The 25,924-nt window shown below is 43.5% G+C and overlaps 1 protein-coding gene across 1 annotated transcript in view; it reads right to left on the bottom strand.

Annotated features, from left to right (window-relative positions):
- Nucleotides 1-25,924, bottom strand: part of LOC144756262 (complement factor B-like) — a 285,284-nt gene that overhangs the window by 213,705 nt on the left and 45,655 nt on the right. The window contains exons 2-3 of the mRNA XM_078645907.1: nt 13,746-13,976; nt 11,660-11,845 (exon numbers count right to left, since the gene is read on the bottom strand). Of these exons, the coding sequence (XP_078502033.1) occupies nt 11,660-11,845; nt 13,746-13,976 (417 nt within the window). The remainder of the gene's footprint in view (nt 1-11,659; nt 11,846-13,745; nt 13,977-25,924) is intronic.

Here is a 25,924-nt window from a genome sequence, read left to right on the forward strand (position 1 = left end):
TTATATTTATTTTTAAAATGTAAACAATTCAGTATAATCCAACAATTATTTTTTATAATTTTATAATATACTTTATAAAAAATTTATGTAAATATTTTAAGTTTAAAAGTAACTTTAATTAAATACACAGGGCCAGATGTAGGTAAATCCAGATTACCGATTCTTAAATACCGAATCATACAGATTCGGTATTTAAGAACTGGCAATCGGGATGTAGGTAATTTTACCGATTTAATTACCGAATCGGTATGATTCGGTAATTACCGAATCGGTATTTACCGATTCGGTAATTGCCATTCATTCCTATAGGAATGAATGTCCATTATCGAATCGGTAAATACCGATTCGGTAATTGGAGGAAACATTGAAGGGTGGCAGGTTGTCACTTTGACACCCTGTTGCACCCCTCAATTGTGCATGGGTGCGCATGTTGCAGACATACATGCCCTTAGGGCATGTATGTCTGCAACTTGGCACTGTTTAAAAAGCAAAATAAATGCTTTTTAAAAGGTTTTCATTATTTACCACCAACTTCTAGTTGGTTCCTAGAGCGTCTAAAAATTCCCCAAGGGGGCTAATGATTGTCCCACGCAGTCTTGGGTGCCACCGATCTCGCTCATCTTCTAGTGCTAGGTTAAAATCGCTCCGTGAGCATCATGCTCTCAGGCAGTTGCAATAAAAGTGTGCTTAGATTGGAGAAGGTGGTTTGGTGCAAGCGCAGTAGCACATAAATCGAGCAAACAGTGAATGTCCAACTCTCCCATGTACTGGACAGGGTCACATACCTTACCTATGGGTCTGCCAACGTGCAATGATTGAATTGTGATTGGGAGCGATATCTTTATTAAAGTTCTGGCTCCCCTTGAGCTGGACCTGTAGACCGCATCTATTCAGTGGTTTGTAGTTGCTACCTAACAGGTGGGTTTCCGGTAGGAGCACCATGTCAGGCGCATTTCGTTTGAGATATTGGAGCACCACCAGCACCGCGTTCTTAATCTTATCCCCAATTCCGTTCACATTCCATTACAAGAACTATTTGTCAGTATCTCCAGTCATCACACCGACAACAAATCTCTCATCAGGGTCCCCAGGGGGCTGATCTGATTTCTCCCGAGCCTGGAGGACCGGCTACAGGGGCGCGGAAGGCTTCATTTGTCAGTATACATAGACAGTGTCTGAAGAAAAACCCACACATTAACCAAACAACAATAAAAAACGAAACATTCCCACTGTAGCTCCCGCCTCCCTGCATGGTGGACTTAGATCCTCCCACCCCACCCAACAAGGCAGAACGCCTCTCGTCCCAATTAACTTTACTCTAGTTGGGTTTGGTGGTCACCGCACGTACTTCATCCCTTGCCCCCAAATCCATTAAAAATCATGCTGTATATTGTTAGTAGAACAGTGCCCATTAGGCCGGAGTGACCGCTGCTAGCCCATGGATGGATAGGATATTGTTGCTTATGTTCATTACAGACTGTTCATGGTCTGAGGCACAGGTGAATTTCAATCGCTGTCGGTGACAGCCTGCATCTCCAGAAATGAACACAGCTATAACAGTGAACAGAGACAGTCTTCATCACTGACATAAAAGGTCAGACCTGATCTCTAGTGATGATCTAACTGAGGCTGAAGGAGCCTAAGGGGAGGATAAGGTGATGGTACTTAATTTACTGTGCTTTATCTTGGGCTCATCACCCATAAAGAGAGGCCACACACTGCAAATCATGAACATATTCATCTCAAAGACGATCACGCTCTTACACTTAAACAATGTATCTTCCATCTCCTCAAAATAAACACCACTGCTAACAAAGTCACAAACTGAAATCTTTTATCTTCTAAGCTGGCTCACCTTTCTAACAGTGCAGCTGCTTTTTAATTTTACCGAAACCAAATGTGTTTTGGCAGTGCAGTTTTTATTCATATCTTCCAGCTACAAAGATGTACCATTCTACATCTTCACTTCTGCAGAGGACTTTGACACAATCTGAGTATTTGGATGTGACTTTTAAAAACAATTACAAGGGGTACATGTTAGCACAGCTTTTATATTTCGTGTCTAAAGTGTCTCACAGTTTTCAAGCTGGCATATGTAAGGAGTGCATTATGCCTTCACTTTCCCATACATGTAGTCCTGCTTTTTAAATGAAACATTTGAAGTATCAGAATTTCAAGTTATAAACAGAAATGTAATCTTGGGATATGTAGGAAATTGGGTTACTAGTTGAGGGGGTGGAAACCTTACTCAAGCAGCAACCACAATTCAGCAGCATCCACAATTCTTGTCAGGGCGAAAATTAACCTGTGCTCAACCCCCTGGTATCTTGGCACAAAAGCAGTCACGATTAAGTTAGAGGCAAAATGTAAAGTATTTATGCAGCACTCCAAACAGTAATAAAGTGAAAACATAACACAAGAAAATCCCACACCAATTTAGAACAAGCATTGTCAAAGCCACTAGGTCTCGGCAATGCCCGAGCTATTGGCATTGTCAATGTGAATGTCTTTTAGCCGTATTTTATCCCCTAACTGATGTTACTGTGACAGTGTTGTGACTCAAAGAAGAACAAATGTTGAAAAGAAACATATATGAGGTAAAACATCAAACATTAAACTGCAAAAAGAATGTTAAGATCCCGAAAAGAGTAGAGCTATGCCTGAAAAGCGAACACATCTCGCAATTGCTCTGAAAGTGACACTGGGGAGGGAACGAAATGCTCGATCAAACCATATGCAAATCAGCTTATCTTACATAAATACCCCAGTCATACAAATCCCCCGGATGATTGGACTTGCCCTAGATAATTGACACCATGTAACAAATCTCTCTCTGACGAATAATTCTCTGGAACTGACAAAAACTTGTCTTCATGAAGGGTCTTTTTCTAAGCAATAAACACAGGGGCATATTCACAAGGAGCTATCGCCGAATTTACAGCACTTTATCGCAGCCAAAGTCGTGATAAATTTACCTCACCATTCACAAGCTGGTGTTAACAGCAGACATCGTCAGTTTTCCCATGATGACTGCCCAAAAACCTAACACCACTGCGGACACCACCAACTAACCCTAATGAGATGCAGAGTAGGCATTCCCGTGCAAAGATACCCGACAAAACAACACCACTTTCACAACAAACTGACAATTCTGCGAAGCGAACCAAAAACAGGCGATAAGCCGCGGTAGCTGCAGGTATTTAACACCTTCCTCAAGCAGGTGTAAAGACGGTGACTATCTGCAGTAGGCAACAGAGCCTCGCCTGATGACTGTTGGTGTAGTTACCAGCTACTCCCTGAGGGGTGGCTTACACTCACCCCACACACACCCAGCACAGGCGTCACTGGATTAGTGGGCCTGCCATCACTTCCTGCCGAACCAAGAATTGGCTCTTTTCTCCCTGCACTGTCATAGGTGATCAAAGATATGCACTCTGCCCTTGGATGATGACACCCCTCCGAGACCCAAACACACCCGCCAAGAGGCAGTACAATGCGGCCACAAACGCACCAGGGGAATCGTTGAACACATATTTGGAGTGTTGAAGTCACATTTCCAGTGCCTGGACGGCACAGGTGGGAAGCTCTTGTACAGCCCGGACAGCATGTGCAAGATGATCGTTACATGTTGTGTGTTACACAACATCTGTGTTCGCACCAGGGCCCCATGGATCCAAGTTCCAGATGTACCTGCTGATGATGGTGGTGATGGGCAGGTGGCCCACATCCCACTGCAGCTGTGGCAGGACTGGCCCGTAGGAATGCCATCATTGACACTTACTCCTCATGAGCACATATCATTTTGACCGCCCATGGCAATCATGCAACAGTAGAAGATGTCTAACTGCACTGCATGTGTGATTAAAACATATTTGCGTTTAAAGGTTGTACTTGTACATTGTCATGTTACATTTCCATGCGGTTTCAGATGTGATTTGCCGGGTTGTGCACAATTGCGGAACAAGTTGTGTTCTGTGTTCAATTGTGGAAGGGTTGCTGTTTGTACCGGGATGTTGTCAATGTTGAGGTGCCCTTCTGCTTATGTGCCTAGGCTGCACGGTGGGTGTGTCGCTCCTATGACTCTGATTTGTCTGCCACTGGTCTCTATCATGCAGTGTGCCTGTCGGTTCTGTTCTTCCACGGTGCTTGGATGTTGTGGTGTACATGTTGTCCTCTGCAGTTGGCCAGGGAGCATACGTGGTACTCCTCTGTTGTTGGATTTTGTACTGTGGCATTTCCTGTATGCTGTTCTTGTACTTTTTCCTGCAATGCGCGAGTAATGCTGCCCTGGAGCTGGTTGTCACTGTTTTCTTATCGCGCTTTGGCACATCACAGGTTTTTATCTCCGTCGAGGTGGTTGTATCGCGAACATTGTCCACGGTTTCGGCAAACTATCGCATGCTACCGCCGCGTTGTGAATTCCTCATTGTCACTGAGTTGTTTTCCCACAATAGGCTGAGATGTTGAAAGTTGCGTTATGCTACTCTTGCGGTAGTTATCACACGTTCTTGTGAATACATCTCCTAGATTTGTAATTCAACAACACAAATAACAACAGTTGTTGAAAAGATGATAGTGACTGCCAATCTCAACTATATTACTACACTGTGCTCACATCATTACATTTGACCTGCGATAAAAGGTTGCTGAATTCGCATGGGAAGACTTGCAAAAAAATATTAATTAACACGGGGCACGTTTTATCAGTATTTTTATGACACAGCAGCTTACTTCATTGGTTCCCAGATTAAATTTAGCATAGTTCCAAAAATAGATGTGTACAAGCAAAGCTAGTGCCGTCAATGCCGGAAACAGAAGTAGCCTCCTGTATTGAACTCGAACTCGCATTTTGGGGATGAATAAGCTGGAGATAATGACTGCTTCGTGCCCAGTAATTCTGCATGCGCATTATGGATTGGGATCGGCACATTAGCCTTCACAATTTCACAGAGGAAGTTCTAAAAGAAGCAGCAATAAAATTAAATACTTGCTGGCAGGGAGCCTAATGCAATCAAATACAAGTACTGGCAGATTAGACACATCTCGAGCTGCTGTAGCCTTATAGGCAGGACTGCCTACTTTTGATCTTGGGAACCAGGCTCGGGTGCTGGAGTCAACTCAATGTCCTATGAAACAGGGTACATGGTTCATAACTGATGGCAGAGTTCATGTTGTATACATAAAATACAAAACAATGTTCATGAGCCACAAATCCTCACTTTAAAGTCATAAAAAGAAACAGGCACCCTCGGCAAACAGCAGGAACAGGGGTGGGAGCACACCGCTTCACCTCCCAGCAAGGTTCGCCCCTGGCATTGTGGTAAATGCAGTTTCAGTTACTTGCTTGCTTCAAGAGTGTTCGACTGTTTCGCCACAGTTGCGCAGATAGTGCTGATCTCTAGACACGTGTTCCTGGTTCTTTAACTGTCATCAGTAGAGATTACAGTCTTTCAAATTAGGGGTGTGCTGAGTAGGCTGCCAACATCTTTCTCAGGTCAGGTACCTCTCACAGGCATGCAGGTGCTTCATCCACGAGCTTGTCAGCTCAATGACTCACAGGAATACTTTTCAACAGGAACAGGGGTGGGAGCACACTGCTTCACCTCCCAGCAAGGTTGGCCCCTGGCATTGTGGTAAATGCAGTTTCAGTTAGTTGCTTGCTTCATGAATGTTCGAGTGTTTAGCCACAGTTGGCGCAGATATTGCTGATCTCTAGACACATGTTTCTGGTTCTTTAACAGTCATCAGTAGAGATTACAGTCTTTCAAATTAGGGGTGTGCTGAGTAGGCTGCCAACATCTTTCTCAGGTCAGGTACCTCTCACAGGCATGCAGGTGCTTCATCCACGAGCTTGTCAGCTCAATGACTCACAGGAGTACTTTTCAACAGGAACAGGGGTGGGAGCACACTGCTTCACCTCCCAGCAAGGTTCGCCCCTGGCATTGTGGTAAATGCAGTTTCAGTTACTTGCTTGCTTCAAGAGTGTTCGAGTGTTTCGCCACAGTTGACGTCTGTCTTTGATTGCACAGCAATGTGACGAGATAAAAACAAGATTTACAGGCCTATTTACAAAAACAGCGGAGCTCAAAGTGAATGAAAACAGGACCGATAGTGTGAATTTCTTTTTAACAAAGAAAAAAGTAGTTCCTGAAACATATGCTAAAATGCTGATATAATACTTGGTTCCTGTTCTCAGGGAGAGCTAACCACAGCAAGAGGCATAACAAATGCATGCAATGGACAAATGGGGAGAAAGAATAAGAGAGCGACGAAGGGGCCAGCAAATTGAAAGCCTTGGGGCGGGCTAAAAACCACAAAGTATACACAGCATGTATCGAAGAGAAAGCGCAAGCACTGCCTATACAAGACCTAAAAATAAAGTAGGATTCAACAAAGTATATGACACCAAAACGAAAAGATCCAATCAGTAGAACCAGAGATATGCAGTTTCAAAGATTTAAGGTAAGTAGAACATCTAAAAGCACAAATCACCACTCGTGGTTATCTGGTTATGTGAGACCCGGTGAAAGTCACATATGCAAGTTGACTGCGATATAGCACAGGACGGATACAGGGGCAGGTTAGTCCTGCTGAAAGAGTTATCTTCTAAAGTTCTGTGCAAAGAGTTATGGTTGCGGTGGAGGTGGCCGTGAAGAGCAACAAGAGTGCTGCGGAGAGTCCTCGCTGAGGCACAAAGAGCAGGCTGGGCATCGCGGACAGCTGTCGCTGTAGCATGAAGATCCTGTCGGGATATCGTGGACGGATGTTGCTGGACATTCGTGTTGGTGGTCACTGCAGGCTGTCGATGCTGTAGCGTGAAGTGCAGATCCCGCTTTGCCGTTTGATGCTGGCAGTCGCTGCGGCACAAAGAGTTGTGTTCACCAGAGCTTAATGTTGATCGAAGCAAGGTCTTGGCACGAACAGCCCTGTTTGCGAAAAGGCCAAAACTTCTGAATTTCTTCTTTTCAACTGATGCCACACCAAGGAACTAAGACCTGAGTGGCACCCCTTAGGGATCAGGAACTTACTCCAGCAGGTCAGCTGGGCAGATGCAGATTACCTCTGGAGCTTGTTATGTTCTCATTGCTCAGAACAGGAGGTCAGTCAGCTGACCCTTGTAGTCACTTCAGAGTAGGATGAACAGGGCCGAACTGGGATCCAAAACTAAATCGTCCGAAACCGGCCCTGGCAAACAGCTCGGCCGCTCCCAGGGGGGCCAGCCGAGATGTTTGCCAGGGCCGGTTTCGGCCGATTTTGCAGCTATGCTGCAAAAACAGAACACAAAAAATGGGGATCAAACCCTGGATACCCACACTAGTCTTTATGTCCCTATAATTTAAGTACAGAACAAGGTGCAAAGAGCTTGGTATACAATCCCCTAGGTCCCAATATAGGAAAACCAGAAGAAACCTTACTGATTCATCTATTGCTATACAACAAGTACAGCTCAGCACACTTATAAATATCAGATGTGAACAATCCACAATAAGATACATTTATGTCACAATTGTTTTCCCAAGAAGAGTCGATATGTTCTTTCGATATTTGAAATTCATCCCTTATTCGCATATTTTTTGCAACCACCAATGCGTTTTGTCTACAATCGGACTTCTTCAGGGCTAAAAATGTAAGCTTTTGTGTACTTTTCATATATCCGTGCCAATGTGTTTTAATTTGAGAAATTTGTATTTTCCAAACACTGTATGTATGCAGATTCGAAAAGGCTCGATTAAAAGTGTGTGGGTGAAAGTACACAAATCTCCACGCGATAATTTGGCTCGGAAAAAAGTTCTCATCTGAGATATAAGATGACAAAGCTAAGGCAGAAGCTTTGCGATATGCAAATGTGGTAGGTGACAGCTCTGCCCCCTTGTCAACTCAGAGATGGCCCATCCTGGCAACACCTATTCCCCTTTGTCTCACTGTCTGTGAGCAATACACAAAGATCAATTGCCAGCTAAATCTTGTCAATGGACCCAGTATACAGGCTGCAGGCACCAACTGGTGGGGACAAGAAAATCCCAACTTTCTAACAGCGTCATTTTTAAATTGTGGCTTATAATTTGACTTTACTTTTATAGGGGATTTTAAATTACAGTTCTTTAGACACCAAACTCAATATTTCTACCTACTCCCAATTGAAAGGTATCACTTTTTTGAATGTCGATTTAGCTAACAAAATGTTATCATATAAGAGAGGCAGGCCTTGTAATAGTCTAAATGAATTTAAGAGTGTTTCACTGCCAGGATATTTAGACGTTAAAAGTGAATGTCCAACTTTTTAAATACACTGCACCCTTCATACTAGGCTTTGTAGGGCCCACCCAAGGGCAAGTTATTTGGATTGAAAAGGAAAGTTTAGGCTTAGCAAAATGTTTATTTTGCCAGGTCAATATGGCAATTTTAGAACTGCACACACTGGCTGCAATGGCAGACCTGAGACATGTTTAGAAAGCTACTCAAGTATGTGGCACATTCAGTGCTGCTGACGCACTAATAGCATTTAATTAATAGACCCTGGGTACATCTAGTACCAATTTATTTGGGGCTTACAAGAAAATTAAATGAGTCATTTGGGTGGAAGCCAATTTCACCATGTTTAATAGGGAGAGCACAAGCACTTTAGCACTGGTTATCAGTGGTAAAGTGCGCAGAGTCCTAAAAGTCAACGAAAATGGGTTCAGAAAACAGGAAGGTGAAGACAAAGAGTTTGGAGATGATCCTGCAGAAAGGGTCAAGTCCAACAGCGAACAACTGACTGCTTTGTTCAAACCTAGAGGAGAGGAGAAGGGGAGAGGGAAATATTTCTGTTTCACAGACAACCTCCAGAATGGGGACATAATATTCTAACAATGCATACTTTCAGCATTTTTTTAAACTGCGCGAGAAAAATAGCATCTTTTTAAATAGCAGTTTATACCCCACATTTGCATTTCCAAACACTACAAATAACATGATTAATTTATTTATGAATGCATAAACTTCAGAATTACGAGTTGGCATTGTAGGAATTCAAACGAGACCTGTAGAGAAACTGAAGGCAGGTGTGTTTAGTGAGAAGTTCTGATAATATGTGCCAAAAGCGGTACAAAAGGGGGTGGTGATGGACCGCTTTGTTCTGTTGCACTGTTCCCATGAGGCACAGGGTCAGACTGATTTGCATATAGCCATGTCTGAACTGGGGTGGCAGAGTGGGCTAAAGAACGGTGATGGATTAAACCCAGATCTTTTGACTGGGTGTGAATGTTTGATTGATTCAGATGCTCCGTCCATCACCACCCCCTTTTGTACCGCTTTTGGCCGCCATAAGTGTGGCAGGGTATGCTTAGATGTGAGTCCCTTGCTCACTTTGCCACTGGATTCAAGCAAGCCGGGCTGTAGACGACTGGAATGCCAGAAACCGGTCCTCGGAAGCTTGTTTCCGGTCCAGGGAAGACATGGCTTGGCAGTTCGGGCTGGACTGTTCCCATGAGGCACAGGGTCAGACTGATTTGCATATAGCCATGTCTGAACTGGGGTGGCAGAGTGGGCTAAAGAACGGTGATGGTTAAACCCAGATCTTTTGACTGGGTGTGAGTGTTTGATTGATTCAGATGCTCCGTCCATCACCACCCCCTTTTGTACAACTTTACAAGGAGACACATTTGCACTGTGCGAACATCTAAAGCGGAAGAAGAGATGAAGAATGTGTCCAGGTGGGAAAGCTCCCATGCAGAATGATAGGTTTCTGTTGGGAATGTCTGCGGCATCTACACACCAAATGACATTTTCCTATCACTCTATAAAGACACTGTCCATGGGAGGTAGCTACATATCAGAGGGTTCTCCTAAAAACAGCAAAGAAAAGAAAAAGTCCAGAGAATACCTACCCAGATACTAGGGAAAGATTTTCAAATGGACCTTCAACGTAAAGCATCTGTCACAGTAGACGAGACAAGAAAAATAGGATCACTGCTCGTTGGTGATAATTACAATATACTCCTCACAGTCAGGGGTAAGGAGATAAGCTAAAACAATGGTGAAGGGCTACAAACTGCCTTTCTTTGTGGGGATAAAGATATGGATTTTATTTACAATTATGGACCGAATATCCACACCTTAACCTGCTAATTACAAGTTATTCCCCCATTGGATTGGAATATCTGTCAATTTTTCTGTGTGAAATTCCCAGTTCTCTAGAGGAGTCTCAGTTCTTGGGTTGGGAAATCTAGATGTGGGAACACTATGCCACCTATAATTAGATGGAGATTTATGCCACCAGGAGATATCACATCACTCCATCCAAGATGTAATCCAAGCCTCAGAAGGGCTTTCTCAGTATCTGATCTTTTGTTCCACCTATATATTCCTTTCTTGTGTTTTCCTCTGCATTTGCTATTTTTATCTTGCCAGCCTTTTTCTGAGTAAATGTACAATTCAGCCAGCTCCCTGTCAATACATTTATTGATGGTACTAGTCTCTGTAGAACTTCTGTAATGGCGCCTCTTTTGAAGACTTGTTGTCGGGTCACGAGCTCAGGGTGAGGCAAGGGATATAGAGTTACATACTTTACCATGACAGATAAAGCGGCCCTAAGTCCAGTAAACTCTTGAAGACTATTTCTGTTTTATTCTCAAAGCTATCATTGTCAATTATGTGCAAATCATGAGAAAGTTAATTTTAAAGAAGGCGTTCATTGTCGAGAAGGCACCGATCATTGTTTTGGACTTTTAGTCACCAAGGAAGTCAAAATCAAGACACCTTCTTCATTTGTGTAGGTAGCGATGAGGTTGAACATGAGCCAGATTAAATTCTTAAGCATCGACTTCACCTCTTGTCTTTTAATTAACATAGTGATGTGTTATATTGTGTGCACAGAACCTTAGGGTAATGCGCAATCTGTTCTCCGATGACAATTTTTTTTAAAACAGTACTATCGGTTGAAAAGCATAAGCAAAAGTCCCAACAACATTCCAAAGTATGCCATACGTGAGTACATGGAAGTCAAATCTTGGGTATGTTTTTATTTGTTATGGTAGGTCTGGGTGAACATGGGTAACTTTGGTTTGGTAGAGACACTGGGTGATATTTAAAAGTGGACAATAATGTAAAATCGAATGTTTCCTACAATCTGGCACACCTCATCAAGGGACTAAAGAAAGCTGACCACATCCCCCTTCACTGAAAGAACTCCTCTGGCTCCCCCTCAAGGCTTCATACCCACCTGCATCACCTATAAAGCAATCAGAAAAAGAAAGTAACCACCTAAGGTGGACAAGGCCAGATCAGTAGCTAAGGTATCGACAAACTGGAGAGAAAAATGTGCTGGAAAGAAAGTACCAGAAGGGAGATCTTCTTTGTCTGCGCCGCAGACATGGAACAGCATTCCTGCCGACAACAGGAGCTCCTCAATCCTGTCAAAAGTCAAGAAGAAGCTGAAACTGCTTCACTTCATGGAACACGCTCCCACCAGATAGGACGTCTCATCTTGCTATCTTCTCAGAAAAGTTATGAACAGCAGTCCGTGGACTCGTTCCTTTTTGTTCAGACTCTCTTGCTACCTAGCTTGGTTGATGCTACACCCCAGGACCTATTTTTGTATTTTATTGGTGAGCTGTCCTCGGCAAAGAAAAGCAGTTTATCAAACTGCCCTGAAATCACATACACATAAATTACTTACATCCATCGGCACATATAGCGGTTTCTCCTGACCACTTTCCATTCGGTAAGCATGTCCGTTTAGCAGAGTTGAGGAGTTTGTAGCCCTCAAAACACTCAAACTCCAGAGTGTCCCCAATGCGATAGATGTTTTGCCTGGGGAAGTATGCGCCATCCTCAAAATCCACTGGCGTCGGGCATCGGATTTCTACATTTAGAAAAAAACATGGAAAGACTGATGAACATGAAAAAGAATACAAAAATGTTCATTTCAAGTAACATTATCTGAATCAGTAGTTTTCCATCATCTGTAACAAGCTTTAAATATCTTCCCTGCTGCTAGGCATGATATTTGGGCACTGAGCAATCCTGCAGTGGGGATTATAAACTGTTGATGATGATATGGACGAGTAGCTGGCGAGGGGAGTCAAAGGAGACTATTAGGTCCTAGGAGTGAAATCATGGTATTCCTCGCTAATTTATCGGCCTCCAGGTGGCCCTTCATCCTCACTATATGGCATCCAGGAAGGAGTAAATGGATTCAACTTTTCAGGATGCATGTAGGGTGAAGGTGTGGATAGACCATTGTGAGTTCAATACAGTTGTCTGCTACCATAATATCAAAATATTAATATCCACCTGCACGTACATCCACTCCACGATATCCACTATTAACATGTTGTCAGGGTATGAAGACTTGGAGTTAGAATAGTAAATCTGTACTTCCCAATGTTCACAATATGCTGAAAGTTGATAGTGTGGATTCTGTTTATGGGTAAATTCCATAGTGGATTCTTTTGATGTATGGCTGTGTGGTCTAAGAAGGGAGAGGGGTTGTTGGCGGGCAGGGGATCAATATATTGTAGATGAGTATCACATTTTATTGTGTTTGTGTGTGGGTGTGTGTAATCACAAATAATGATTGGTTGTTGTTAAGCAGAACGGAATATTCTGCTAGTGGATCTTAGTCTGAGGTTCAGCTTATCTCAAAGTCTAAGGAATGGATTAGCAGGTGGATATGAGTCCAGTAGAGCACTTCAGTCCTCCAGAGATGGGATAGCTCTGGGCGACTGTTAAAGGGTCACATTGAAGGAAGGCATCTCTGTGCTAATGTAGACTCCTGGATTGAGGGAGAGGATTCAGTGCAGGACTGAGATCGATCTGGAGAGATGTACTAAAAAGGCATGTTTGCGATCACTGCCTGGTGTGTTGGAATAGATGGTATGCTAGTGAAAGGCTGTTGAAGTTAATGAATTTTTAGTGCTGATCCTTATCGTAGTTATCGCCATAAAGTGTGGTGTGGGAGATGGAAGTCAACGTCTTTGGAGATGCAGGATGTTTTATTGCAGGCATATTCAGAATTAGAGAAGAAACCAATTTGAGTTGTTGTCCTTGTAGTTGAGGGACTGTTTCATATGTAGTTAAATAGGGTAATTTCAGTAAATAGGGTATGGTTTGTTTGGGTAATTGAAAGGTAGTATGCGTGGGAAGGAGGAGCATGAGCAGAGGGTGTTAGATAAATAAAGGTGTTGCTACCCACAACACCTTTGAATCTAGGATAGAGAAGTCAGAGAAGAGAAAAAGATGTGATGGTTTGGACCATGAAGGAAGGTTGTTAGCGAGGTAAGTGACAAAGTCTGGGTTTACATAGTAGCAGCAAGATTCAGGGCAGTGCATAAAGGAAAGGGATGCAGTGTGGCCCAAACAGGTGAGTGGGATCCTATCCCGGAAATATGGTGTTGGATTATAGTACATGAACAAAACAGTGGGTCGTGAAAGGTGATTTCTTTAAGCATCTGTTGACATACAAATCCTGATGTTAGAGAGTTACCCCTCTAAGGATTTAGGTTGTGGAGGTGAAGAGTGGATTTCTTTTCAACACGATCCGCTGAGGGATCCAGGATACTTGTGGAGATGGGAACGCTTCAAGTTAGCCGTCCGTCACACAGCGATTGTTTGAACAGTGAACAAACATCAACCTGAGTGTAGTAAGAAAGGATGATTGTGGGGTGCACAGCCCCTACAAAAAGTTATGCGAGGTGGCACAATAAATTACAGAGCATGAACCGGTCTTCATGAGAAAACAACAAAACACGGCTGGACTTTACCTTTGCAGGTCGCTCTCTCCACAGTCTTCCCATCAGGAGATCTCATAGTTGACCACTTGCCAGCATGGTTGCATGTTCTGCCAAGAACAGGGTGAGGGTACATCCCCTCTGGGCAGTCGTACTTCAGTCTTTTCCTCTCTTTACCAACTTGGGATACGGTTATGGTATAGTTACCGCCTTTAATATCAATGCCAGTCAGGCTGCATGGTGTAGTAGGAAGCCCTTCTGCCCCTGGGGGGAAGTAAAACCAGGTTAGTGTAAGAATGCTGGTGAAATCAATGCACTGTTGCTAAAAACTCATTACACGGGTCTTCAAGCCAAAGAGGGGTCTAATAGCCTCATCTAAGGAAGAGCCAGCTCCCCACCATCTGCCTGAATTACAACTTGTTATAAGTGGCTATCCTTGTTGGCAGTGAGATCCAAAGTGTAGGCATGTACACTTCCGGTACTTAGGTACATGTTAATTTAAGCCTGTTTTCCTAAGCACGCCTGTGAAGAGTGTACATGTAGGTCAGGGTTAGTAGAGGTTTTTTAATTTATATTTTACATTCAAACGTATTACTTATTTAGATATGTATTTACCTATTGACACATTACAATGTTGCAGTGTTTGGTAACCTTCCCCACACTTTCACCAGACCTCTCGGGTCCTTTCGGGTTTCATCACCTCTGCACGCATGCTATCGTGTGCAGCAGGAAAATCCTCTGCCCGCTGGCTGTCAGCCATCTTTATCTTTTGACTGTGGTGCAATGGGCTTGGAGCAGATTTGTATAAGGTTACTCTTTTATTGACATCATTGCTTTGGTCATCGGTTACGGCCCTTGGGCTACCACCCACTAGATGGATTACAACCATATTTCCAAGGCAAGTAGAGGTGGGGTTAAGAATTGTAAATCTACGCGCACTATTGTATGCTTACGTTGATGATATGCCGGTAGTCTATACATGTTGATATTATTGACCTTAATACCGTGACACGAAACCCCAAGATTTGTTTTCATTATCAACATCTTAAAGATTTTCCAGATCAGACACCCTCGCCCCTACCCCCCTGAGCTCTACAGTTTGTAAATGTCCCCCAAGTGGTGACTCCAATTGCTGCTTGTAATAGTAACACATTTACTGCTTGCGTAACGTGAGAAGTGTTAACTGTGAAAATCGATTTATGCTACAGTCTTGCCTTACAGATGTAACCAAGAACTTCTGAAAGTTAAGTTCTCTACTTTATAATTTGGGAAGTGGACTGGAGTTCATTATCAGATATGGCACCTTCCAAATAATTGAAAGGAAAGTGTGTCTGCTGGAGACATCACAGTTTATCAATACAAAGGTACAAGAAACTGTTAAAAATGTGAAATACACTGTAGCATATTTGCAGGTGACAATATAAACACAGGGCCTCAAATGCAGAAGTTATATTATGTTTTAAAAACAGAGGACAAAGAAGAGATCTATGTTGATTTTTTGTAGAGCCTTACAGAAACGTAATACAGGATTATAATTATTGCAAAGTAGACAAAGTTTTTCCAGAGAAGGATACATGACCAAATACCTCTATTTACGAATAACAGGAGGCCTCTGTTTCTCAGCCAGACCATGTTCCAAAGCAGATGCTAAATAGCACGGCATTCCTATTGACTGTGGCCAGATCTGCCACTTCAGGTAGATATACAGTTGCGCCATATTTAGTTAGTTTGAGATAATCCAAATCGAAACTAACTTGCAGCACCCAGTTGTTTTACCCAATAGTTTTGGCATTATAATATTTCCTGCTAACACTAACTTGGCAAGGATGAATGGAATTTGCGAATAATGAACCAGGAAATTGGGTACAAATAAACTTTGACAAACCGCCACTTTTCTTCTTATTTAGCCCTACAAAGTAAGTTGTACAAACCCAGGACATGCCTAACCATGTCCTAGCCTGAGGGGGGCCATAAACACCGCAGTTCAACCCGTGTATACATTCGCATTTGTATTTACATATGTGTAGGATTTTATCCGCAACAAAAGCAAAGGTACATCTAGCATAAAATAAGCACTGATGCGGGGACTTGAAGAAGTACCCTTAGTGTATACTGGGAAGAGATAGAGCACAGAGGTCCATCATTCATGGAGATACAGAGACCAATAAAGGAATGTGAAGATGACATGAACAAAGACTTCAAAAACTAAAGAGAAGGGGGGCATGGAAGGTTGAGGGTTAAAGGGCAGCAGAACTCTGGCTGCACAGGAGGGGATGTGAATAAATACCCTCTTGGTGCACCATGATGGGGGGTCAGGAGGGATACTGTTTGTGGATAAACTCAGATATGGTAAGATAAGGAGCACAAAATATCCTTGAATGGGACGGGATGGAGGGAATGTGAGTGAAGGAAAGTTACGTTTTAACTATAGCGCTACAGACAAAAACAACCTTGATTTATTTTATTTATTTATTTGTAAAGATTGATATAGCGCGAACAAGATTGCGAAGGATATCAGTGCGCTTTACAATATGATGTGAGGAAGAACATAAATGCAATATCAACATCCGGTAGAGAGAGAGAGAAATAAATGACTGGATTGGTTGCAGAATGCGGGACAATTGCGCCCATGAGGGTAGTACAATAAGCAGGTGTACACGGGCAACAAGGGGGGGGTCCTAGTGTGCACTGAAGAAGAGCTGTTACAAATGGAGGCATCATGATAGTGGGAACAATGTCAACGAGCAAGTGAGGCTATCCCTCTTTGGGTAAGAATTTGTTCATAAGGAATCGGTTAGCTTCCAATTTGAAAGCCTTCGTTGAAGAGATTCTGTGTACTTCCGGTGGAAGAGAATTCCATATCTTTGGATTTGGATTTGGAAATAGAAGTACAAGATTGAATGAGTTATTTACACCAGGTGAAAGCATGTCTAAGCTTGAGTCACAAAAGTAGGAGACACTGTTATGTCCTGAAGCTGTTCTACGCGTATCTCCTTGATACCCTGCCCCCGACAGGGTCGGCTGCAGCTCCCAAAAGCCATTAATACGAAGCTTTTTGAAGCAGGTATCACACAGGTGTAGATCTTCATGTGTTCCAGCCCTGCCAAGCACCACACAACAGGGGTTAGACTAACACATGTTAGTGCTGGTGTTCCCATCACCACATTAAAATGCATTAAACACGCATTTACAGAGCAGCTGGACACAGTCGGGATCATGAGAGGCTCTACTGCTGCAAGAATAATTGTTTACTGTATTCTTCCACAAACCTGCTTTCTGTAAATAGGCCTTGAAATCTTGTTCTTATCTTGTCACATATGTTCATTGAAATACAGAGGTCAAATGTCAAGCTCTCTCTTCCAAGGGAGCATGGCTTTTATTTTTCTTTCTCTGACTTCAAAGTGAGAAAATGTATGTGACAATTCTGTTGAGAATCCATGTAAGAAGAGATGGTGTAGGATATTTATTTTTCTAACACACAACAACAAAAAACTGTGCTGATGTTTTAGAACATATTAGAATTAGTACAAACAAAGCAATTCTTTTTGTAATTCTGAAGTGTGTTGGAAACAAATGTTTGAATACGATCAAATCACTCCAATACACTAGGTGATGACATTTGCAAATGTTAGGCCCCATTCACAAAGGTAAACTTAGGCGTTTGTTCTAAACTTAGAGCAAATCTCTATGTTTATGACTTTGGGAATCCATGAAGGACATTTACGAGAACTATCTTGATGTCCGCACTCGAGGTAGAGATCCGATCCGATTTCGGACATACGCATAGTACTCGTAAATACCCTTTCTGAATTCCCAAAGTCATCAACTTAGATGTTTGGTCTAAGTTTAGACCAAAAGTCTAGGTCTACCTTTGTGAATCAGCCCATTGTGTTTTGTGTATTAAAACCGTATTTTGATGCAAATATAATGGTCATTTCAGTTGAAAATATGTTTTCTGAAATGGGAGTGCACTACCACACCATGCATACGCCACACTATGCCACTCCACTCAGTGCCACGCCACTCCATTCTACGCCACTCCACTCGACTCCACACAACTTCAAGCGATGTCACTCCATGACACAACATGCCACTCCACTCTACACCACTCCACATCACTTACGCCACTCCACTTCATTTCAATATATAGCATTCCACTCCACTCCAATCTACCCCAACCCACTCCACTTTGTTATAATCTTCTCCAATCTACTCCACTTCACTCCACCCAGTATTCCTCACTCCACTCTAATCTACTCCAATCCATTCCAATCTACCCCACTGCACTCTAGCCCAATCAGCTTCACTACGATCAAATCTACCCCACTCCACTACAGTCTACCCCACTCCAGTCTACGGTACTCTGCTACAATCTACTCCACTCCAATGAAACCCAATCAACCATACCCCACCCCAATCTTCCCATCTCCACCCCAATCTACCGCTCTCCACTCCAATCTACCGCTCTCCACTCCAATCTAACCCACTCTGCTGATATCTACCCCACACCACCCTACTTCAGTGTATCCCAGTCTAACCCACTCCAGTTCAACCTCCTTTCTACTCCACTCTAACCCAGTCAAATTTACTCCACTCCATTTCAATTTACCCCACTCCACTCCAAACTCCAATGCAATCTATACAACTCCTCTCCACTCAAATCTACCCCTCTACTCCAATCTATCCCACTTTACCATAGTCTACCGCACTCCAATCTACCATAATCTACCCCACTCCAATATACACAATCTACCACTGCACTCCCCTCTACCCCCACTCCACTCTATCCTAATCTACCCCACTCCACTTCACTCCAGTCTACCCCACTCCCACTCCAATCTACCCCACCCACTCCACCCCAATATACCCCACCCCAATATACCCCATCTATTCCAGCCCAATAAACTCCACTATACAGCACTCCAATCTACCCTAATCTAATCTTCACTCTTCAACCTACCCCACTCTAATCTACCGTACTCCATTCCAATCTACCCTACTCTAATCCACACAATAAACCCCGCTCCATTCCAATCTACCCTACTCTAATCCACACAATAAACCCCGCTCCATTCCAATCTACCCTATTCTAATCTACCCAATCTACCCCACTCCAATCTACCACACTCCACTCCAATCTACCTCACTTCACTCCACCACACTCCATTCTAATCTACCTTACTCTAATACACCCAATCTACCCCACTCCAATCTACCTCATTCCACTCCAATCTACCCCACTCCACTCTACCACACTCCAATCTACCTCACTCAATTCTAATATATCCTACTCTAATCCACCCAATATACCACACTCTTCTCTTCCCCAATCCATCTAATTTCATTCCAATCTCAACTCCACACCACCCTATCCACCTCCACTCCAATCTACTGCTTTCAAAATCTACTCACTTCACCTCAATCTGCACCACTCCAAACTACCCTACACCTATCTATCTCACATGAATCAACCCCAATCCACCCACTCTGCCTCAGTCTACTCCACTTCACCCCAGTCTACCCAAATTCAGTCTACCCCACTCCAATCTACTTCACTCTAATGTACCTCACTCTACCCCACCACATCCCAAAGTACCCCACCCCAGAGTACCCCACACCACTCCAATCTACCCCTCTCCACTCTACCTACAGCACTCTAAACTGCTAAAATATATATATACTGCTATAATATATGCCCACTCTATTCTACCCTACTATAATCCACCCCATCTATCCTACTCAAATCTACCCCACTTCACTCTAACCTGCTGCGCTGCAATCCACCCCAGTTCCCCCGACTCCACTCTTCACCAGTCTCCCCTACTCCACGCCAACCTATCCCAATATACCCCACTCCACTCTACCCAATCTCCCCTGATCTACCTTACGGTTGCCAAATTTGAATAAAAATTCCCGGGACACTCTACAGCACAGGGCTACGGTGGATAGAAAGTTCTTGTTTGCGAAACTGTGTGTAATAAAGAGGAACAGTTTCAGCAACAATATTACCCAGGACAGTCTCCAACTTGCTGGAACTGTCCCCTCAAAAACAGGACAGTTGGCAACTATGCTACCCCACTCCACCCCAATTCAATCTACCCCACTAATCTACCCAACTCCCCCACTCCACTCTATCCCACGCCACTAACTTTTGGCCATGTTGAAGAGCAGATATACTGGTGTACACAATGGCAACGGCACATTGCAAAGCCAACAGCTCTCTCATAGGTATAATAATAATAACTGAATTTATAAAGCGCCTGGTTACACTATGCTAGTGTGTCCCCGCGCTGCATTACGGCTATAACCAGAGCACCACAACACTAGTAAAAACAACCCTCTTTGCCAATGCTTGTTATATACTCCAGTCTCCAGCTTTGGAAAGCCAGCATGTCCAAGATGTCCAAAGTTGGAAAGTTTGAACAAATATAACATTTGTGTGTTATAAATGTTTTGCTTCGGTTAAAATAAAACCATTACAAGGTGCCGTCATTTAACAGGCACGACTGCTCACATTCAGTAAGTCTTGAAAGTGCTCGTGCTCCTGCGGACGGCAGCCAGCAGGGTCCAAAAATCAATTGCATTCCGGGCAAATTGTCAGCAGAGCATCCGAAATGGATTGGAGCTTTTTTTCCATTTTATTTTATTTTAATAGCCTCCTGATGATCTTCCGTGCTGTAGACTAGAGCTCAGTGCTTGCTTACGGTAGCAGCAGCCCCTCCCCGTGGGACTAACGCCACAGGTATTTGGGTTCACTTGATGTCAGCTTTCGTTTCCACACAACCCCAGGTCTGAACCCGCCCTGCAGGCTGACCGCTGTATTCCAGCTTCTAGAAAACAACGGTGTGAGATTCAATAGGCGAATAATCCTGTCACCTCAAGGTGTTGTAGCATTCACCGCTGATGAATCACCCCGTTCGCACCTGGTGTTTGTGGCTTTAAACTGGGGAGGTTATTACAGTGTACACCCGTGTACAGTATGGTTTACTTCCGGGTGTCACTCGATCTGCACGGATGGAATGCGACAGGGATCCGAGCGTATCTATTTTATTTAATGACTCTAGGGGCACATCCACCCTAACGGAAAACGGGACCGCCCGCCTGGGTGTTTGTTCACCTGTGTAGTAGACATTGACCATGTGCAACATTATTAGGCTCCTTTTATTTTTTTACACCAGGTGCACGTCTTACAATTATATTGGAAATGTGTGTTTATCTATATCACTTGACAGTTAAGGGTTACTGTTTTTTTACATCTGATAAGCTTTTTTCGTGAAGGTTTTCAACAGCAGCAGAAATGTAGTTAATCTTATTTCTGAAATCTACCTTAAACAATTTACAGATTTAAAGATTCATTTTTCATTCACGACACTTATCTCAACACAATCCATTATATTGTAAATGGGCCCAGAACCTGCAAATGTACATTATTCGTATGTCACATAACTAGCTATGTACTACTCAGTATATCTATCTGCATGCTTCCCATCTTTGTCTACCTAGCATTGTTTGAGGCAGCTGTATGCTGTTGCTTACACTTTCAATGCACACATCCCATTTTTGCAGTCAGCTTCCTTAAGCAGTGCCATGTCGGTAACACCTGTACTTGCTTTGACCTATTGGCTGGTCCATTGGAATAATGAGATTGTGCAGCCTTGGCATTTTTCGTATAATTATAGACTTGCCACATTGCCAGGGCTGAACACAGCATTGAGTTCGTCCTTCCTGGTGGGAGGGAACATCTCAATCAATCAATCAAGACACTTATAAAGCACACTACATACCCGTGAGCGTCTCAAGGCGCTGGGGGGTGGGGGGAGTACTGCTACTAATCGAAGAGCCAGGTCTTGAGGAGTCTTCTGAAGGCCAGTAGGTCTTGGGTCTGCCGTAGGTTGGTGGGGAGGGTGTTCCAGGTCTTGGCGGCGAGGTGGGAGGAGGATCTGCCGCCAGTGGTCGTTCTTCGGATGCGTGGAACTGTGGCGAGGGCGAGGCTGGTGGAGCAAATCTGGCGGGTGGGGGTGTAGAAGCTGAGACGTCTGTTGAGGTATGCTGGGCCGGTGTTGTGAAGAGCTTTGTGCGCGTGGAGGCGAGCTTGAAGGTTACCCTCTTGTTGATGGGGAGCCAGTGCAGGTCTCTCAGGTGGGGTGTCATGTGGCTGCGGCGGGGAATGTCCAGGATCAGGTGTGCAGAGGCGTTCTGGATGCGTTGCAGCCATCTCAGGAGCTTGGCCGACGTTCCTGCTTAGAGAGAACATTGGCACACAGGAGGCACTGCAGCACTCATTCTGCTAGATTTGAGTGCGGCTTTCAAGACGGTATCTCATTGTATTATGGCTGGCAGACTAGAGTCTTCAGTCCTTGAAAGTTCAACCTTGAGGTGGCTTTTTTTGTTTCTAAAAGACTGTACTTTTCAGGTGTTTTCGGCTACTGTGAGATCCAAGCCACAAGCTCTGACTTCTGGTGTTCCACAGGGTTCCATTTTAAGCCCCTTACTATTTAACATCTATGTCCGCTTATTGACGCACTTAATAGAGAATTGCGGGCTTAATCTTTTTTCATACGCTGATGATACACAGATTATCTTTTCTTTATCATCGGCTCAGAACCATGACATGTCTTTGCTGAACATGGGCCTGATGAAAATGTCTCATGGATGAATAAAAACGCACCCAGGCTTAATGGTGACTAGACTGAGGTCATGGTCTTGGGTAACAACGCCTCTCTTTGGGGCCCGTGACACTAGCCGGAGTTCTTTGGGACTCTGCCCACCCCGTCTACTTAGGTAAAAAATCTGGGCTTTCTTATTGATGATAAGCTTTCTTCGAAACCACAGGTGACTTAGGTTTCTGCCACCTGTTTTTTCAGTCCTTAAATGGCTGAAAAGGATTATTTGGTTAATTCCCCTAACGGTTCAATGGGCTGTAATTCAGGCTCTAGTCCTATCCAGATTGGATTATGGCAATGTGCTGTACTTGGATGTGGATAAGACTTTGATCCATCGCTTGCAGATTGTTCAAAATGCTGTTGCCAGGCTGCTCTTTCGATTACCGAAATAAGCTTCAGGTTCCCATTTGTTTCAGGCACTACACTGGCTCAAGGTCTCTAAGTGCATTGACCTTAAAGCCCAGTGTTGTATGTTTAAAGCCAAACATGGCATAGCACCTTGATACATTCAGGAACTGGTAGCTCCTTATCAGCCCATTTGTTCCTTGAGATCCTCGAGTCAAGCTTTGTTTTCTGTGCCAAGGTTCCATCCGACGGATGTATGACGGTACAACGCGTGCTTTTACAACGCGTACCGTTACCACGCAGGTTTTACAACGCAAGTCGTTACAACGACTTGCGTTGGGGGGTGCTGGATAGTGAATAGTTTAATTTACTATTCCAACTCCAGTCCCCGTGGATAGTAGGGAAGGAGTTTGATAGTAAATTAAACTATTCCCTATCCTACAGCGCCCTCCAGCGCAAGTCGTTGTAACGACTTGCGTTGTAAAACCTGCGTGGTAATGGTACCACGTTGTAAAAGTTTCGTGGTAAAGGATGTTTCCCCCATCCGACCCACATGAAGGGCCACTCTTTTGTCTACCTTTTATGGAATTCTCTGCCTGACGATCTTAGAAACTGAAATTCATTACTTGCCTTTTGCGAATTTAAGTCTCTGTCCTGGGACACCTTATGTGCAGCTGTCCTGCGCCAGAAAACCCTTGTGGTAGCAGTGCACATTACAATTTTCCAAATAATAATAATTTGCCACACAATCTATCATCTGCCGCATAATCTACTAATTTAGCAAAGAAAATCAAACCGTTCAAAGCTTACTAAAAACGCAGCGTCACGTGTTGCCAAACAATAAAAGGCCCTTTGCAAAGGTTGACTGGTCACATTTTTGTTGCTTGTTGTTATATTTGTTTGTTAAACTGGTACTAATGAGGTACAACCAATGCCCAGACAGTGTTAACAAATGTACAAATAATGAAGTAATACTATCAGAAAATGTGCTGCATAATGCCATATTATCTTTTTCTTCCTGCATAATTTACTCCACCTTCTGCATAATTTGGATCTCTCCTGCTGCATAATTCCAGTGGCGCTGCCTCTTGGGCTCCTCAATGTACTCTACACTGTAATCTTCTTTATTGATCATATCCTACATTATATACACCGCATTGGTCACACTGTAATTGTACGTACATGAAGTTTTTTTGTATTGGTCATAGTTTGTATGTGTGTACCGCAGATGTTTCTAATAGTCAGACTATGTGCATAGAGTACATCAAGTTCCCATGATAATGGTATCTGGTGTGTAAGATGCGTAGAGGTTCCTTATTTGTCTCACACTCTTTATTGAAATAGATGTATTTTATGTACTGCTGGCTACCACACTTTTGCTTTGTTGTTCTGCTGTAAGTAAAATGTTAACCATAACCCAAAGTAACTGTATTCAGTTTATCAAACATTGAAGGATGGAGAGCTTAGTTGTCCCACATGGATTCCAATATTTTGCCTGGTTTTCATGCTCAGATTTCTTTAGCTAAGGACCTAGACACCTTTCGCTCTGTATGTTTCTGTAAGCTTACCTAACACTGTATATTTTAGAGATTTACGGTACACAATTTCATTGAATGTTTGGAAAATGTCCTGGAATGCTCAAACTTTTTTTATCCCATTTCTTATCAGGAACCCTTCCAAACTGTATTCTGTTTTTCTGCACATTTTTAATTCACTTAAGACTCCACATGCTGCTGATGTTTTAACCTTCTTTCCACATGACTGTGCTCAGAGAAGTCAGCCTGTCCTCTCTTCTGGTATGAACCTACATTTAAAAAAATGTTAGCCTACTGGCTTTGCTGATGCTCGTTACAAGTTGTAGGGACGAAGGCCCTTCCACTCTCCAGTTAGCAATACCACCCCTGCTACCAGATGGCCATTGACCCTTTTAACTGCTGCCCTCAAAGAAAGTCAGTTCATTCCCCTATAAACAGAGTCCTGCACTTCACTATGTGTGTTGTAGGAGGTGTAGAGATTGTGGAGCTGATGCACAGAAGCATTTACCGAGTAGTGAAAGTAGTTTTCCTGTAGGACGCTTACATACTCTAACAATCCTATGTGAGTCAGCCCAAAAATGTCCAACTTCCTATAGGTAGATTGCAAAGAGGGCACAGTCCTTTCTATTTGTACTAATGTATATAAATAGACTCCTAATATTATCATTTTATTACCATTTCAGATGTTGTGGGGTCAATTCAATGTGTAAGAGTACGTAAAAGAGTACTCCGATATTACTACTTCCAGTACTCATAAATGCTTTTGTGAATAGACCCCTTTGTGTTATATACATTGTGTTCTGTTTAAGGACGCAGCAGATTGATTTAATGTGCATTTCTCTGCATCAGTGTATTGACCATTCCAGATCTCCTGTACTTGGAACCTCACAGAGACCCTATAATGGCTTCATCTACTGATGGTTTCTGGGCTGAGATCAGTATTCAGCTCTGAGACCAAGCCTGCAACAATACTTCACTGGCACCAGTTTGGAACATTGGGGATCCCCGTCTCCTGACCTGCCCACCAACAACTCATCTCAGTTTGGGATGCCTGGCTTATTGACTTGATAATGGAAAACCATTTAAACATTGTTGCTTTTAACCCATAAAACCCTTTAAAATGCATGGAAATGGCCTTTGAGTTTGAAGAGAGTGCACCTCTGATTCGGTCCTAGAATTCCACCCGTGTTCCCAGTTTGGAATAAATATTGGCCTTGCGGAGTCAGTATCGTGTATACATCTTAACGGCATCTTAATCTCTGCAGCACCAGCTGAGAGAAGGCAAGGCTCAGCACCAGAACCACGTAGCAGCCCAGCAGCTCTGGCTTTCCAGATAGACATGAAACTGAGTGGACTGATGAAAGCAGGACCTCGCCTGACGATGAGAGACAGTATGAGGCCTGGCCGGCCGAGACCTGCCCAAAGGATAAAGGGGAGAGAACCTGGCTAAAGGGCCTGAGGACCAGCAGCTCAACTTGCCATGGAGAGTGACCCTGAAAAGCAAGACCGACATCTACATCACAAGAGGGCCAATAATGTGCTGAAGAGGCTGAAGGACAGAGCCTTCTGATGACCCCGCAGGCCTTTCAACCTATACCTCTGTTCATTGGTGCTATTGTTCCTTTGAGCCAGTGGTGACAGGGTGTGCGGCATTAAGAGGGCTCTAGAA

Source organism: Lissotriton helveticus, chromosome 5_1 (assembly GCF_964261635.1).
Source record: "Lissotriton helveticus chromosome 5_1, aLisHel1.1, whole genome shotgun sequence".
Classification (NCBI taxonomy): Eukaryota; Metazoa; Chordata; class Amphibia; order Caudata; family Salamandridae; genus Lissotriton; species Lissotriton helveticus.